General features: G+C 40.8%; 1 protein-coding gene across 13 annotated transcripts in view; it reads right to left on the bottom strand.

Moving 5' to 3' along the window:
• Positions 1 to 12,146: 12,146 nt before the first annotated feature.
• The window catches only part of PDLIM5 (PDZ and LIM domain 5), a 205,708-nt gene continuing 201,382 nt past the window's right edge, over positions 12,147 to 16,472 (bottom strand). For all 13 annotated transcript variants that reach the window (XM_027597517.2, XM_027597527.2, XM_027597519.2 and 10 more), the window contains one exon: positions 12,147 to 15,398. In XM_027597517.2, coding sequence (XP_027453318.2) covers positions 15,309 to 15,398 — 90 coding nt within the window. In that variant the 3' untranslated portion in view covers positions 12,147 to 15,308. The remainder of the gene's footprint in view (positions 15,399 to 16,472) is intronic.

The following is a 16,472-nucleotide window of genomic DNA, read 5'->3' as shown; positions in this document are numbered from 1 at the left end:
ACTCCTGATGCATAGATGAAGGCCTAAGAAAACAGGCTTTGCAGAAAGAGACCGTGGTACAAATTCGATTCTGTCACTTGCTACCTTGAGAAAGCTACTTAACTATTTTGTCTCCATTTCCCCTAGCTTTAAAGTCACAAATTCCTAACTTCTGGGTTGTTAAATGGTTGTTCCCCCCACCTTCTCCCCAATTCCTTCCAGGTTGGGAGTATCTTCGAGCACATGTTTGTCCTCCCCCAGTGCCTTTTTTCTCCAATGGGCCACTCTCCAGGATGCTGAAGAAACTTCAGGGCTGGTCTGCCAGCCAGCTCCGGGATGCAGCCCTTCCAGACCAGCTCCGTCCGAAGGGCCTTCCCTGCCTTGGGCTCAGTAAGCATTTGTTTTTGTCACCAGGAATTTTTTTTTTTTTTTTTTTTTTTTGGTCTCTTGTTCCTTGTCTCATCCTGAATTTCAGAAAATGTATTGAAAATGATCAACTCCCGTTTTCAAATTCTAACCTCAGTTAGAAAGTGAAATTATTTGAAAAGAGAACATGCTCAGAAATTGTATAGGTTTCCATTGTTGATTAGTTTTAAGCACCGTGCCACAGATGAAGCCGTTGAGGCCCCCGGCAGGGATACAAAACTTCCACAGAGGTTAATTCCAATTTAGAAAAAAGATATATATGTTTTAAAGATTTTATTTATTTTTGAGAGAGAGAGAGAGAGAGCACAAGCAGGGGAAGCAGCAGAGGGAGAAGCAGACTCCCCGCCGAGCAGGAAGCCCAATGCGGAGCTCCATCCCAGGACCCCTGGATCATGATCTGAGCCGAAGGCAGGACGCTTAACCGTCTGAGCCACCCAGGTGCCCCGAAAAAGGGTATATTTTTAAAGGTTGCTTTTTTAATACCCACATGGAACGATTTCAGTAGCCATAAGCAGGAACCTCGTCTATCCTGGTGGTTCAATAACAACAACAGCATCAATAATAGTAACGAGAACGTAGGATCACAGCTGCTTCCTCTTGTACCCCAAAACATGGCCCTAGTTCTGAACAGCTAATAAGATCTTACTCTAATTTTGCTCTGGGCTCTGTCCAGACTTGATGGTGAAATACTGTAGATACACCAAGGTCCGTGGAAGCCCCAGGAGTGTTTCTCGTCAAAGCCTTGCTTTTGTGATAAACGTTGCTCTCTAAGGAGATAAGTAATGCCCTCCTGCGGCAATCCATTTCAATATCTGTCCAGCATTGGTTTCTCTGGAGATTTATTTGCACTAAGTTCCCATGATGTCACATGGAGGCGGTGATCTGGAAACAGTGAGAGAGAAGTGTTGGGGGGCTTATTTGGAGGAATAATCGGTCAGGGCTGGTAGGAATGGAAGACACACAGTGGTGAGCCTTCCTTGCTTGGGATAAATGATCAATTGCTCACCATTCACATGGCTTCTGAAGCCGTTAAGAACTGGCCGTGCAAACTGGCAAACGCACAAGATGCACCCTGAGTCCAGAAGGAAAAAAATGCGGTCATGAGAATAAAACATTCTTCCCTATGCTTCGAGGGAACGGTCTGTAAAAGTTTGAAATCTTTGTTATGTGGCCAGAAAGAAGTTTGAAGAACAAGGTGAATGTTGTCCTGCTGGACAGTAACTTAAGAAGACCAGCAAAGGGCAGGAGGGAGGAGAGCAGCATTTCATTTACGCTACTAGACAAGGTCTGGGGGGGCAGCCACACCATCGCTTCATACCCCGCCCCTACCAGCGAAGAAGCCTCCAACACCAAGACCAAGCCTCTGAGGCCTCCCACTCTCAGCACACACACGTTCACGTGAGGCCCCGCTCCCGTAGTTATGTTCCTGGACAAAGATGTTTGGGGTAGGGGTTGCAAGGCGACTTCCCCAAAGTTGTGCAGGTCTCTATGACAGCGGACAATCAGTGGAACAGATAAAACGCCAGAGTCTCCGATTTCAAATTTCAAGTGAAATTTCACCACACCTTTCTCAGGGGGCTTGGAGGAAGGAGGCAGGGGTTATTCCCTTCACCTGTGGATACAGGTACATCTATTTAACCTGTGCCTTCAGCCACATAACATCTGGTCATCTCACCTACTTCCCACTCATTCTGGCCCTTGAGAATTCTTCCGTGGGAAGCCCCTCCCAGTGCCTAAGAGCTGATGTGAGCATGGGGTCACAAAGGGCGCATCACGTCATACGGCTGGTCCTAGGAGAAGGAGGTTCCTCTGGGCCCAGAAACCATAAGAAATAAGAAAAGGAACATTGGAGACTGCTACATTTTGTCTTACAGAAATTAGAGGGAGTCCAGACTTGTGAAATTTCAAGATGAGAACTACATAACTTCTCTTACAAGCCAAAAATAGACTGTTCAGGAAGCCCTGCCCTGTGAGCAAATCGCAGTAAAAGCAAAGGTGGTTAGAAACGCTGCAGACACACTCAGGCCTTCATTCACTCACAGGGGAACGCGGTCCACCAGTTGCCAAAGACGTGCCTCTGAAGCGGCGATTGAGAGAGACAGAGAATTACGTACAACAACCTGAAGGACTTGTTAACTATTTACCATGAAAGTGAAAGCCAAAGTCCTTAAGAAGGCCTACTAGGACCTCTGGGGCCCTTCCTATCCACTCCTTTGGCCCTCCCTAATTTCTCTCTTTCTCACTTAGTCCAGCTGCCTTGGCTCTTTGCTGTTCTTTGAACATGCCAGGCTCTTTCCTTGCCCTGGGACAGCCTTCTCCCCAGTAGCTACTTGGCCCCTTCCCTCCTACCCTTCCTGTCTGGTTTGCCCACACCTACACGCCCTTTTCTCTTTTCACCCTCTGTGAAACATTTGCCATCTGGTTCTCTGTTTAATTTCTACCTTGTGCATTGTGTCTCTCCTGACTGGAATGTAAGCTTTGGGACGGTAGAGACCTGTGCTAAATCTCCAGTGACTAAAACGGTGCATGGTAAATTCTAGGCACTCTGATGCCTATTTGTTCAATGAGTGAACATATGAAAGAGTGGATGAGGCACCAACATATGTGGGCCATATCTTTTCAAGTCCCTTGCAGAAATGTTTTCTGGGACAAGATTTAATATTTTACAAAGAACTTACATAAAACATGACTGTATACAAACGATGTTCTTTCCTACCTGTTCAGAGTTTAAAAACATGGGCCCTTTTGTTACCCAAGGTCTTTCACACAAGCATCAACACAGTAAGTTCCTTCAAGAATCCAGGGCCAGGAGGTTTTCCCACAGCGACCCTTCCCTGCAGCTTTTAAAACTTAGAATGCAGACCACGTGGTACCTTTCTCTTAGCTTCCAGGAGAACAAGTTGCTATCACGGTTGCTACTAATAGCGTGTGTGTACGTGTGCGCACATGCACAGGAGGCTGTTCTAATGAAAATTCTCTGGGCTTTTTGTGTTTTCTAATCTTCACTTGCTAGTTCTACTTTATACCGATATAAACCTGGTAACATCTGGTCATCTAAGATGTATATGTGTTTAGAATGTATATAGAAGAATGTATATGTATTTTCTAACTCCCTATTATGTTGCATGGAATTGGAAGTAATGTTATTTTACTGTTTCTTAGGAGACCTCCTGGTCTTTCAAATCGCTCCCGAGTCCTCTGAAATGGAGGGAACTCTAAAGGAGGGCCAAATATCATCGTACTAGAAAAAACTAAAAGGAGAGTCGTCTCCCAGAACATAGGGGGAGGTGAGAGGAGATAGGAAATGAAAAGAGAAGGATGACCGTGAGACGAGAAGGGGAACACTGGGCTCTCTTGCCCCCAAACGAACCTCAAGGTATCCTGGAATCTCCATTACTCTGTTGAGAGCAACATGCACGTTGGCGGCTATCCAAGCTGGTTTAGTGGGAAAAGTATTAACGCCTGCAAGGTGGTCCCACGGCAAGGTCCCTGAGGACAGAGGCTGCAGTAGAGCTGGGGAAAAGCTGAAGGAATAGGCTGATTCCAACACCAAGGTGTCTGGTAAGTGAAAAGGCACTATATCAAATAACAAACTGTAGCTGTAGAATGGCGGGCGGTAGAGGAGTGAGACCTGTACGTCCCACAGATGGACGCAAGACGAGGGAGCAGGGCCGACCTCGGAGAACATAATCTACATACCAGAACAGGCATGGGTCTGTTTAGGTCTAAGCCATGGCAACAAACTCTCGCTTTGCAGCTCTCAGGAGAGCTGGACCGAGGGGCCTTGGGCAAGGTGGGCGGTGGCGTTCCTGGACTCCCTACTCGGAGCTCTGTTGTATTAGATCTTCAAACAGCACCTAAGTGTTAAACCTTCAGTTCATTTGCACAGCACAGCTAAGAAAACAAAGCAACTCCCAGACCGCCCCCGGAGCCTGCGACAACCTCTCCTCTTCCCTGCCCCCTCCCAGACTGAAGTCGTTTTCAGTAATTTAAAGGGGGCGGGGGGAGAAAAGAAAAGAAAACCCAAAACCCCCAACTTGCTTGTTACTTTTAGGGTGGAAAGCACTGAAGAAATGAGTTATGATTAAACACAAAAACCCAAACCAAACTATTGTTTGGGAGAAGCCGAAGCCATTGCAGGGAATGTGAGTGGATGTTAATCAGTCAGCACAGACCCACAATCCCCACAGGTGGTTTCATGTCAGACTGGAAGAAATTTAGGCGGCCTTCCAGTTAAGTGATTTACAAATCTTGCCCCTGAGAACCCAAGGAATCCGGAGTTTCTTTGATGGTTTTGCAAATTAGAAGTATTTCTGCTGGAAAATTAAAGTGCCCAATGCTCACCTCTTGCCTCTTTAATGTGTGAGGTTCTGAAGATGTTTCAAAAGAGAGTTACTAAAACAAACAACGTGTACAAACCACTGATCCAGTTCATTTTTATAGAGAAGGAAGGTCTAATCAGGACTGGTGAAGTGCCATTTCCAGAGTCAGAGAAATAATTAGTGATCAGCCTGGCTAAACACCCAAATCCCTTACTCCTGACTCAGTGCACCAATTCTCCAACTTACTGCTGCTGAGCACCCCTGCCATTAGAGTTTATTTTTAAAGTTCAGGAAAATTAACACTCCTAATCTGGAATGATGGGGAAAAAAAAAACACAAACTTACCATCTGAAATTTAATTACTCTCTCACCTTGTAAGGTTGCCCATCCACTGCTGGTATTTGGGGCTCCAGTGCAGGCACCAGCCAGGTCTGTGTGGGATGCTGAATGTGCTCTGCTTTCCACGAGAGCCACAAAAATCCTGGAAAGAAAGGAGGAAAGAAAGCTGCAAAATTCCCCAAGTAGATATTATTTAATCTAAGATTTTTTTTTTATCTTTATCTCTCTTTTTTAGACTGAAACCCTAGTCTCTGATTTTAGACCCAAGAAGAAGAGAGAAGATGTTGGTTTCTACCTATAGTCTCTGAAGGCTCACCCTCCCTCCTCCAAGTGTGGTCTGTGACCCAACAGCATCAATGGCATCCACTGGAAGTTGATCAGAAAGGCATCTTTACTGGCCTCATCCCAGTCCCACCGAGTCAGAACCTCAGGATCCTGAGGTCACTTGCGTATTAAAGTGAGAAGTGATCCACAACAGGTGCTTCCCCAAAGGTGATCTCCAGGCCAGCAGGATCAGCTTCACCTGGGAACTTGGTAGAAATGCAGGTTTTTCTGCTCCGGACCAACTAAATCAGAAACTTTGGGGTGGGACTCAATAAATCTCATTGCAACAGCTCTCTAGAAGATTCTGATGCTCACTGAAGTTTGAGAACCACTGGTCTAAAACGCAAAGACAAGCACAATTCAGGACATTGACCATGAAAAAGGGAGAAAGGGTAAGCCAGTATTTCCCAGATTGTATTAGGTAGGATAAAGTCTTGATAGATTTTAAGTAAAGGGGCTCATGGCCAAATATATTTGGGAAATACATAGGGAAACAATTATTTTTATTCTTCATGGCAAGACAACTCAGCTTAAATGTGCATTGTGAATTTCTGAGATAGTCGATAACAATTCTCAAATTTATTTTGGAAGGCTTAAAATTTAAGCTATTCATTCGTTCTCATATTTCATAAAAGGTTTATTTTCTGAACCAAGGATTAACAAGTTGAATCTGTTTTTTGAGTAATATTTCTTATTATCTCTTTGAGAAAAGCCTGGATAGGTCGTATGTAGCTCTGGATGTTCACATACACAGTCTCATTTAAGCATTGTGACTACTCTCCAATACCCTGGAGAGCTATCCTCTGAGAGGGTGAAAGGACACACTAAAGAAAAACAAAACAAAAAACACAGGCTCAACCAAGTTCTGTAGCTTTTCCAAGATTAGAAGGCTCTTAAGTGAGGGAACACCAGTCAAAGAAGTTGGCCTACTGGCCCCGGGTGCCAGTCCGGGAGAAGCTCTAAAACGTCACAGGAAACATTATGAGATGGAGAAAATTGTCATTTACTAGGTCAATTCTTGAGGAAAGAACTTCATGGGAGTTGATGGGATACTTTGATAAGCACCTTAGAGTCAGGGATAGAGACTCCTAAGGGAGGTCCTGGAGCAACACCAGCTGAATCCTGGCTCAGGGCTCCTTTGCTGAGTAGGGTCGACAAGTATAAGGGAGAGCTAAGTGGGTCAGAGCATGTTAGGGGTGGATCTCTGCTTCCAGGCATTCTACACCTCCTCCTTCCCTGCCAACAAAGTGCTCAGTCTTTCCTCTGTTAAATGTCGAATAAAAATAACAAAAGATGCAACACCACTGATTTGGAGGTGACCCAAATGATTAGCCTGCCTGTATAGCCCTCTTGTAAGTTCAGGCTGGGTGTGACAGAGACTCACACTCACATAGGTCTGTCAATGCCAGTGCCCGTGTACCACCTAAGCAGTCTGCTCTCTTTAAGCACTTGACATGTATATTTACATGTAATTCCTATATTCATTATAGTCATTAATGCTCTCCTTTGACAACAGCCTAAGTTGGTCTTGAGATGTCTGAACTCACACATTTTCCGTTGGTTGCCCGTCGTAATTCATGTGAAAGTGAACTTTATTACCATCCTTCCAAGAGATTCCTAAGTGATATTTCCCCCTCTTTTTTATTTTCAGAACACTTCCTTACAACCTGGAACTCAAGCAAGCACTGTAACTAAGTCATGGTTCTCAAAGAATCTGAAAGTCAAGTCACACAGGTTTCTGACGTAGAATAAATGTAATCGTTAGAAGTCTTAAAACACACTATTTCATCAACGTTATTTTAGTTTGAACCAGTTTAAGAACCTAACCACTTAAGTCTTAAGCCATAAAAGCCCATTCACATATTTCATAATATGTCTCATTTTCGGAACAAAGGATTAACAACTTGACTGTAAGAAGCAGGTGTGAGCACTCTTGATAGGTCAAAACCTTAACACCGCTCAGACGAGTCTGTAATTTCTGGGCATGGTGCATGGCATGCGTGAATTTTGTTTCAATATGTTTTCCATAGCGATAGCTTAGAAAGCCACAGAGCCGTATCCTCTGCAGACTCCCATTCCTAGTGGCAGAAGTATTTGCTGATGATTGAAAGGTCATACAAAACAGATGTGAGGGCAGCTGGGATTTTCCAGCTATGCCTTAGTGGACTTAGCGGCGGTGCCTGCCGTTACCGAACAGCAGAGAGATTTTGTTTCAATTGAGTGGAAAAAAAAAAGAATCTTAGGCAACCTTGTCAGAATAATTGGACCTATGTGCAGTTTCTCCCTGAGGCCTCACCTTTTCCATTGTCCACTCTTCACACTCACAGCCTGGAACTAACTGCATCACACAGGGACGAACTGGGTGCCAGCCATCCTGACTTGCTTTCCAACATCTTAGAAATAGGTACTGTTCACCTGTGTGGGCACGAGTCACTGTCACCGCAGTTCCTACGGCCTTCTCATTTGTTTGGCACCACGTTTGGTGTTATCTGCACCTCAGACCGATTCTCAGTATTCCTGTGCTTCTTTGCAGTATAGCGAAAGCACAAAGATCAGCAAACGGAGAGGGCTAACCAGGGCACAAAGAGCACCTGTGAAGGGGCCACATGGTCCGCCCACAGACATCCCAGGCAACTGTGCGAATCAGACGGATACAGCTTTTTTGACGTAGTCTGTCAAAATTAAGTAATTGCTAAACCTGTCCTTTACTAACAACATATGAGAATTGTACCTTATTAATAAGAGGGACTCTGAGACAGTGTGGATGAAATAGTAAATGTTCTCTCTAATCTGGCAAAAAGTCTAAGTGTGAGCTTTGCCACTTATAACTGTATGTTTTTCGAGAATCATTTCTCGGGAGTTTTCATTTACTCATCTCTAGTATTTGGGTTAAAAATACTTGACTCTCCGTTTCTCCAGTTATTAGAAACTTACAGCGAGTTAGTGTACCCTAGCCTGACAGGTAATATACCACACGAAGTACAAAGACGGCATAAGAAATATGTTATTTAGGGGTGCTGGGGTGGCTCAGTCGTTAAGCATCTATCTTCGGCTCAGGTCATGATCCCAGGGTCCTGGGATGGAGCCCCACATCGGGCTCCCTGCTCAGAGGGAAGCCTGCTTCTCCCTCTCCCACTCCCCCTGCTTGTGTTCCCTCTCTCGCTGTGTCTCTCTCTGTCAAATAAGTAAATAAAATCTTAAGAAAAAAAATATAAAGTTTTTATTTTATACTCAGAAGTGCCTGTTAACAATGTATTGGTGTTCACTTCCAAATTCATCCTTCAGAGCCTGTCCCGTGATGGTGAACTGGACTCTTTAAGCGTTTCTCCTTTACGGTGAGCAGTGTTAAGCTTTGTCAACTGTCTCCAAGGGAGACAAAGGAACAGGGCAGAAGTCAGGAGCTCCTCTTCCTGGGTCCAGGTGCTGCATTTTGCTTTTCCTTGTTCCAGCTGCCTGGATCATCCGTGGTGCCTGTGAGGGGGAGGGCGCATCTGGTGGAGCTCTGCCCCAGCTGAGCTTCCAGAATGCACAGTCGCTCGATGACTTCATACCCCTGGCTGGGGCCAGTGGCCACCTTGCCACAGCCCTCTCTATGTGGATACTATCTATTTTAGGCCATAGCAACACTCCAACTCCCTGTGCACACCCACCCACCTAAACCTGGTGACCTAACCTGGGCTTACCTGCATTCTGGAGGGTTGTTTCTTTGTTCCTGGCAATGGGAGAACAGCTCTGGCTGGCCTCAGCAACCAGAGAACTTCTCTGTCATTCAGTGGGCTGCAACCACACTTCCTCCAACAAAGTCTGACCTCCAGCCATGTGGAAGGGTACTCATCGGAAGGTTGTTCTTCCTTGGGTCCTCTCAATCTTAGGTTAGCCTTTGAGTTCTCTTTACATTTTCATAGTTATTCTCCTACCATAGCATAATAATTCTTTAAACTTCTCTTGCTAAGTTCAGTGTGATTTTGGCCTCCCAATTGGACCCAGTCTGTTCCACCAGGCATAATCAAACACACTTTCCCCCCGAGCTCTAATCTATACGTACTCTCACCATCTATGCTATGTTGATATTGTTAAAGATCATCTATAACTTCCTGGATAGTCAGGCATAAGCAAACTCATAGATTCACATCATTGATTTATACCTTTTCTTGGAGCAGAAGTCCTGGGTTCACTTTGGGGCCTCAATTTGTTAAGTTCATTTTTATCTAAAGCGTTTATAACGGTACCAGAGAAATTATTAAGCAGTAGTGTAATAATCTCACAGAGCAGAATAAATGATAAGTTTCAGTTGATAAAGCTTGTATTACTTTAATTTATATTTCAAAGTTCATTTGCTCTCCATTTTACTCAACTGAGGAGGCTTGAGATTGTCAGGATTCTCAAACAGGAATAGAGAAAACCTCTGGGGTCAGAGGACCTCAAGATATGGTCACCTAAGTAAAGATTTCTATTTACACAAAAACTAATACTGGTATGATAAGTCACTGGAGTTCAAGTTATTTACCAAAGGAAGTTTGGCATATCAGTAATACACTAGGGGGAAAAAAATCAAAAGACAGCTCTGAAGATATTATAGTCTCCTAAAATACTTTAAACAAACAATGGTATTTTTGAGTAAGTGCTTAGAATAGCACCAGCTGTGTGTGCTTTACAAGCAAAGGAAAAAAGGGGGGACAAAGAAGAAAAAACAAACCTAAGTATATTTGAACCAGAGAGCAAATGTGACAATTAGAACATGATGAAAAACTAATTTGGAACCCAGTTATCAAACAGAAACTTTGTCCTTTGAAACACGGATGCATCAGAGACCATGTCAGTCAGTCCACGGGCCTGAAACAGAAGTCATTTTCCTTGGGAACTATATTGCCTGAAGAGAAATTGAAAAATTATACTCTCTGTGAATTATAAATTGTTTTATTTTTCTCCCTGAGGCCAGTGATCAGTGGTTTTGTGACATGGAAATGCTTTATTCTTCCACACTAAGCAATGGTTCCAAGCTTTATTGTATGTGATTACACGCCGTTACAAGCACAGGGAAAAGAATTGCCTTCTTGGCCAACTTTCATTAATAGGCCTCCCCCAGTACTCTGCCTTTAGTGCCAATCACTAAACACACCTTGTTTTTCCTCAACTCTGGGTTCAAGGTGTGGAAGCCACACCTTTCTTATTAATCACTGATGTAATCTCACCACCTACGCAGACAGCTTCTAAATCATGGAATAAAGAGTAAAAGTTCAGTAATATTACGCCAAAGACAAATGGTTTGTTCTAAACTCTCCTCATAAAATGAACAGTTGAGGGAATCAGACACTTGCCACATTAAAAATACCTCTGCATATCTCCTCAGTATAATAAATATACAGGCTACTTTTGACCTTTGGAGGGAAAGGGATTCTTTCACAAACTTTTGGGCTCAGCGCTTCCCAAGTTAAATGCTCTCATTCATAAGTACAACACAAAACTGTATCAGTCTGAGATTTCTGTTGGGTAGCCATGCGTCCTAGCCCCTTTCCTCTTTTAAATTTTAAATACTGCAAAGGAATCATTTTCCCTGTGCGGCTCCCACACTTGGGATGAAACCTTCTCTGCGGAATTTTGGCACCCTATTAATTAGTGGTTATGAGTGGGAGCTGCTCTCTCTCAGCAACTCCTATTCTGCCATCAGTCAAGTGTGATTCTGTAATAAATTCCCACGAAGCAAACTATTTCTGGTAATTCTCCCTAATTAACACCAGGCCCGCTAATAATACATCAGTACCTATGTGTTTCTGATATAACCAAGATCTTGTCTGAGAGTACTCAAAAAGGGAAACCGCCAACCTAAATTAAGCTTTTGCTGGCAAAAAGGATTTTATATGTAGTTCTGTAAGAAAACCTTTGATAATCTTATATTGGGGACATTTTGACCAGAAAACACTGAACGACAGGGAGGCTTGTTTCTGGTTTGAGCACTGAATGGGGATTTATTGTGAACACACACTGTTGAGTCTTAAGCCTATAAATCTTGCACTGGATTACTGTTTCTTAACGAAGGAATGACAGATCTCTTATTTTGTTGGTGCATTTTAATGTGCAATGACGTGATTGATAGAAACCAAACAGCAGCTATTAAAATGTCAAATGCAGTCTTGATGCCCTTATAAGTTTGGCTTCTGGAGTTTAATATACTGTGAGCAAATAGACTTGAATTTGTCTTTTATTTCCAATATACAGCCTGCAACAGAAACATTCCTCTTAACTTTATACAGTTGGAAAAAAAAATCTTACTCAAACCAATAAACAAATGAGGAATAGATGAGCCTACCTGGTTATAGGAACGTTAACTAATGAGATCGGGATGAGTTAACCATGAAGTAATGTAACCTGGTTGATTAAAGCATGAAAATGTAGATGATGACTTATGTTGTTTCAATATGATATATGATACAATACAGTGCTTGGTATGACAGATTATTTCAATAAACACTTTCAGCAATAAATATTTTCTAAAACAATGGGGCTTATTTATGTATTAATTTACAAACACGTATTGTGTACATGCTACATGCAGAGCATAAAAATGGATTAAGGTAGAACAAATGTGACAATCTTTTCAAATGTTTTGTTTCTGGGACATTTTGATAGGTGAATATCATAAAAGAGGGATTCTCCTGAGAATCGTTACTTCTTTTCCTGTCCTGTGAACACTATTTTATTCCCATGATGACTCCAATGAAAACCACTTGCCACCCAAAAAAGAAAAACCAGGAGAGCTTGTTTATATCACTGCAGCCATTTATTTATTATGTGCACATTAAGGTATAACTACACTGATTATATTTCTCACGTGGTTTTTAATTAGAAAATGTATCCAAAAGCAAAACAGTACAGATGTATACAAATGTAAAAATGTAAAGAAACAGAAAATAGAGATTAACAGATAAGGCAAATGATACTTTGAGAATCCAAACCGAATATCTTAAAACATTTGGAGGAGAAGGATGACAAACTGAAGCCGCACTAGATTTGTGTCAAATTATTCACTGTTTTCCTTTCCCTTATGTCTGAAAAGCCTCTCCTTTCAACAGAGATGATTTAAAAAGCTCCAAACCTCACAAAACTGTGAATATAACACTAGATTCATACTTGAACAAGGGAGAGGAAGGACTTTTCTATAAAAGTGGTCCTGATATACTACCCCTTGAAAATGGCACCATGGAAACATTTTTGTTCTAGATAATTTTAACCATAGGCTACCCTAATATTTTGAAGATTTAAACTCTTATTTCTGTTTGTCCTCATACTGTGACCAAATGACTAGGCTTTAGCTTTAGACTCTAAATGTAACCTGAATCAACAAGAAATATGTATGCTATGATAAGCATAAGCAGCAGGGATCCTGTCTAGGCTACCACTCTAGCGGGCAACATTCAGCCCTTGTAAGTCTAGAAAAATGTTATAAATTGGAAACTAGCACTAATACTTTGAATCAGGGAAATACAAGTAAAGGATGTTTAAGAGTTAGATACTGTAATTTTAATCTGTATTATACTAAGTACAGCATTCCAAAATATACATCAAGAAAGACTAAAAGTAAATGCTCTACAGGAAAGAGGTAATAATTAAAAAAAATGCTACTGACATAGAATATTTATAATCAGAAAAATAAATATTCAGGGAACTCACCAGAAGAATAAAGTGCTCTGCCAGTTATTAAAAGATTAACGCTGGGGTATTAAATACGGCATTCATTCTCCACTGGGAAATACAGAGATTCTTCTGGGTTATAGTCAATATTTATTTCACAGAATTAACTGTTTTAGAACAGATAGAAAGCTTTGCCACAAAGGAGAAGGACAAAGCACAAAGACAAAATGATAAATTAGGAAGCAATGTTTTCTTTTTAGGGATAAAATTTAGAAGAATGCAACATTATGCTCCATGAAATAATGTGCACAAAGAAGAGTCTAATAAAAATGATATCCTTAATGTAATATAACTTAATAAGAAATCCAGGTCAAATAAAATTCTGGAAAGGAAATACCCAAATGTCACTGACTTTTCAAATACTATCTTGGCATAGATTCTACAAAGGCAAAACTAAACAACCAAAAAAAAAAAAAAAATCATCTCTACTACATCCAAACAAAATCACCAATTTATTTTGTATCGTGTAAAGCAAGAGACTGACATGAAGCTATATGACAACCCACATGAACTCTATGGGTGGTTTCAGCAGCAATGAGAAAGAGGGCACAATTCAGTTCCAGGACTTTATTTCAAAAGTAAAACTTCCTGCCTCCCTACAGATGCAGGGTGAGGAGGTAGTTCAGGGTTGCTACTGGTGAAGCCACTTCACGTGACCCTTCTCATGCTTTGATTCCCAGTTAGTTATTATCTGCATATAATATAAATCTGCTAGACCATAAATTAACAGCTTTCAGTACAGATGCCTTGAAAAGTTCTTAGGGAGGTTAAACAAATATTAGAGCCTAAAACCTCCCTCTACAACAAACATGTGCACAATGGAAATGAAGTCGTTCATGAGTTACGGGGCAGGGAGGACTTGGGGTTCTGTCTCAACTTTGAAAGCACCTTGCCCCAGACACATTGATATTTTTAACTTAGTGGGATCATGGGCTTTCATCCATTCTGGAAACAAAGGAAAAACTATCAAATGTCATAATCTGTTTTCTCACTGGGCAAATATCATTAGGAGTCACAATTTCACAATTGTTGCTCTGTCTTCATGGGTTATCTATATAATTGTTTCCCCAAATAAAGAAAACAAATAACGAGCCAGTCTGAGTAACTGATCACGTTCCCCTCCTATACTAACAATCTCTGGGAATAAAAGCTTTCCAAACTTTGTGATCACATTTGGAAGTGGTTTATTTATCACTGAGAGAGAACTACTAAAAGAAAAAAAAAAACCCTTAGATTTTATCACATCCCCAAGCCAATCTTTTACTTTTCTAATGTAGAACTAAAGAAAAAATTATTCTGCAAAGAGAGTTCTCAAACCTTTATCAGTCAGTAGTACAAATCTGAAACTGATCTAATGGATTCACTATCTGAAAAGGGGAGAATTTTAAAAATTTTTGAATACAGTCCTCCTCTGATTTCCCATAATTCCTAACCTCACTCTTTTCTACTTACTCTCTTGACCTCAGCATGACGGAAGGGGAAAAAAATGGGAGTTTGACTAATATAGGTGATAAAACATACACAATGAATAGAAATGGCCATATTTTAATAAAAGGTAAAAATCTGAAATTTATAAGCAATGTGGTAGCTTTTGTGGGGGGTGGATGAGAGAAATATGTTAACATCTCTTATTGGCATGGCACATTCTGATGGAAAATCTTAGTCTTTCCTACTGGATTGATCAGTAAGACAAAAAAAGTACATACAGTTTTTAAAAACTGACACCTACTACTGATAAAAAATTCTGTTTAACTCGTATTTCCTCTTTTAAAGACAAGCACTATTTTTTTAAAAATACATTTTACTTATTGATAGAGTGTAAGGCAATTTTCATTGCCTTTTACAGATTTACTCAGAACTACCTAACAAGGAAAGAAAGCATAATTAATTCAGCATAGATTTTAGAGGTTTTTATTCTAAAATTTAATTCTTCACTAATTTATTCTATGATGAATTTAATAGTTAACCAGGAAATTGGTTTTTATAAAAATTATTTTATGGGCAGAAAACACAGGAAAAAAGTAATCATAAATGCCAAACTGTCTCTTTACTTTATGAAGCCAAATATTTCCTCACAGACTTGATTTTTAAAGCTGGAATTTATCCCTTCAGGGCCACTATTATTTTTCAAAATTCCCATAAATATTAAATCTAAAAATTAATTGGTAATTCCAATTCTCCTCTTTTGTCTTCGAATTTCTTCTCCTCCCCTGCCTGAACTGTTGACTTTCAAAAATTCACAGAATGAGCATGTTTCTTGCAAAGTGGCTTGTCCTTCTTGGAGAAAAAGGTCTGACCTTCCAAACTTTCACAACATACCTGAAAAAGAAGCATTATTTAAAAGAATATCATTATTTTATCAAATATGCCTAAAAGGGGAAAATGACTTTTCCACTTGGTGGATAAGACAAAGCACTTTCTCTGCTTGACTTATTTGTGGAACATAAGGAATACCACGGAGGATATTAGGAGAAGGAAGGGAAAAATGAAGAGGGGGAATCGGAGGGAGAGAGGAACCATGAGAGACTGTGGACTCTGAGAAACAAACAGGGTTTTAGAGGGGAGGGGCGTGGGGGATGGGTTAGCCTGGTGATGGGCATTGAGGGCATGTACTGCATCGAGCACTGGGTGTTATAAGCAAACAACGAATCATGGAACGCTACATCAAAAACTAATGATGTACTGTATGGTGACTAACATAATAAAATTAAAATAAATAAATAAAACTTTGAGAGAATAAAAAAAGACAAAGCACTTTTGTTGGTTGTATTAGACACTCTGACATGTAATGATTACTATGATATTTCATGTAATTTCTCAAAAGCAATTAAGAATGACTTTTTCCTCAAATGTATTCTAATTTTTTAAATCACTGATCATTACTTTTCTTTACTAGGCCCTAATAAGAAAACAAAGAGGTCACATTAAATGTGATTTCTCTTCTCAAATGCTCATCAATGCTCTAAATTTGCCTCCTGTGGTAGGGAACCAAAGCACTCAAAATGAAGACACAATACAATTGCTTTGCCCAATATTCCCAAGCTCCCAAATACATCAGCACAGAATACCTGAGGATTCTTTTTAATTCCTTTCTTTGTTCCTTATAGTAAAAACCCTGGTCAACATCTGGCTACCGGATGATTACACGGTCTACTTACTATCCGCATTTATGTCTTCTTGTCTTTCCTATTGCCTTTATGAAGTATAATAGTATAATAAAACAGTTCTACCAGAGAACAGGAGAAGGCAAATCCGCTAAAAGTTGTTGCATTTTATAGATCTCATGAAGTCTAAGAAATGGAAGAGGTAAACAAGATGAATTTAATAGTCAACCAGGTAATGTCTGGAGTAATCATTTGACTTCAATTAACATTACTTTTTTCCCTTCATACG

This window comes from Zalophus californianus, chromosome 2 (genome assembly GCF_009762305.2).
Source record: "Zalophus californianus isolate mZalCal1 chromosome 2, mZalCal1.pri.v2, whole genome shotgun sequence".
NCBI classification, from domain to species: Eukaryota; Metazoa; Chordata; class Mammalia; order Carnivora; family Otariidae; genus Zalophus; species Zalophus californianus.
Note: the sequence above shows the minus strand (reverse complement) of the source record. Positions and strands in the feature narration are given on the sequence as shown.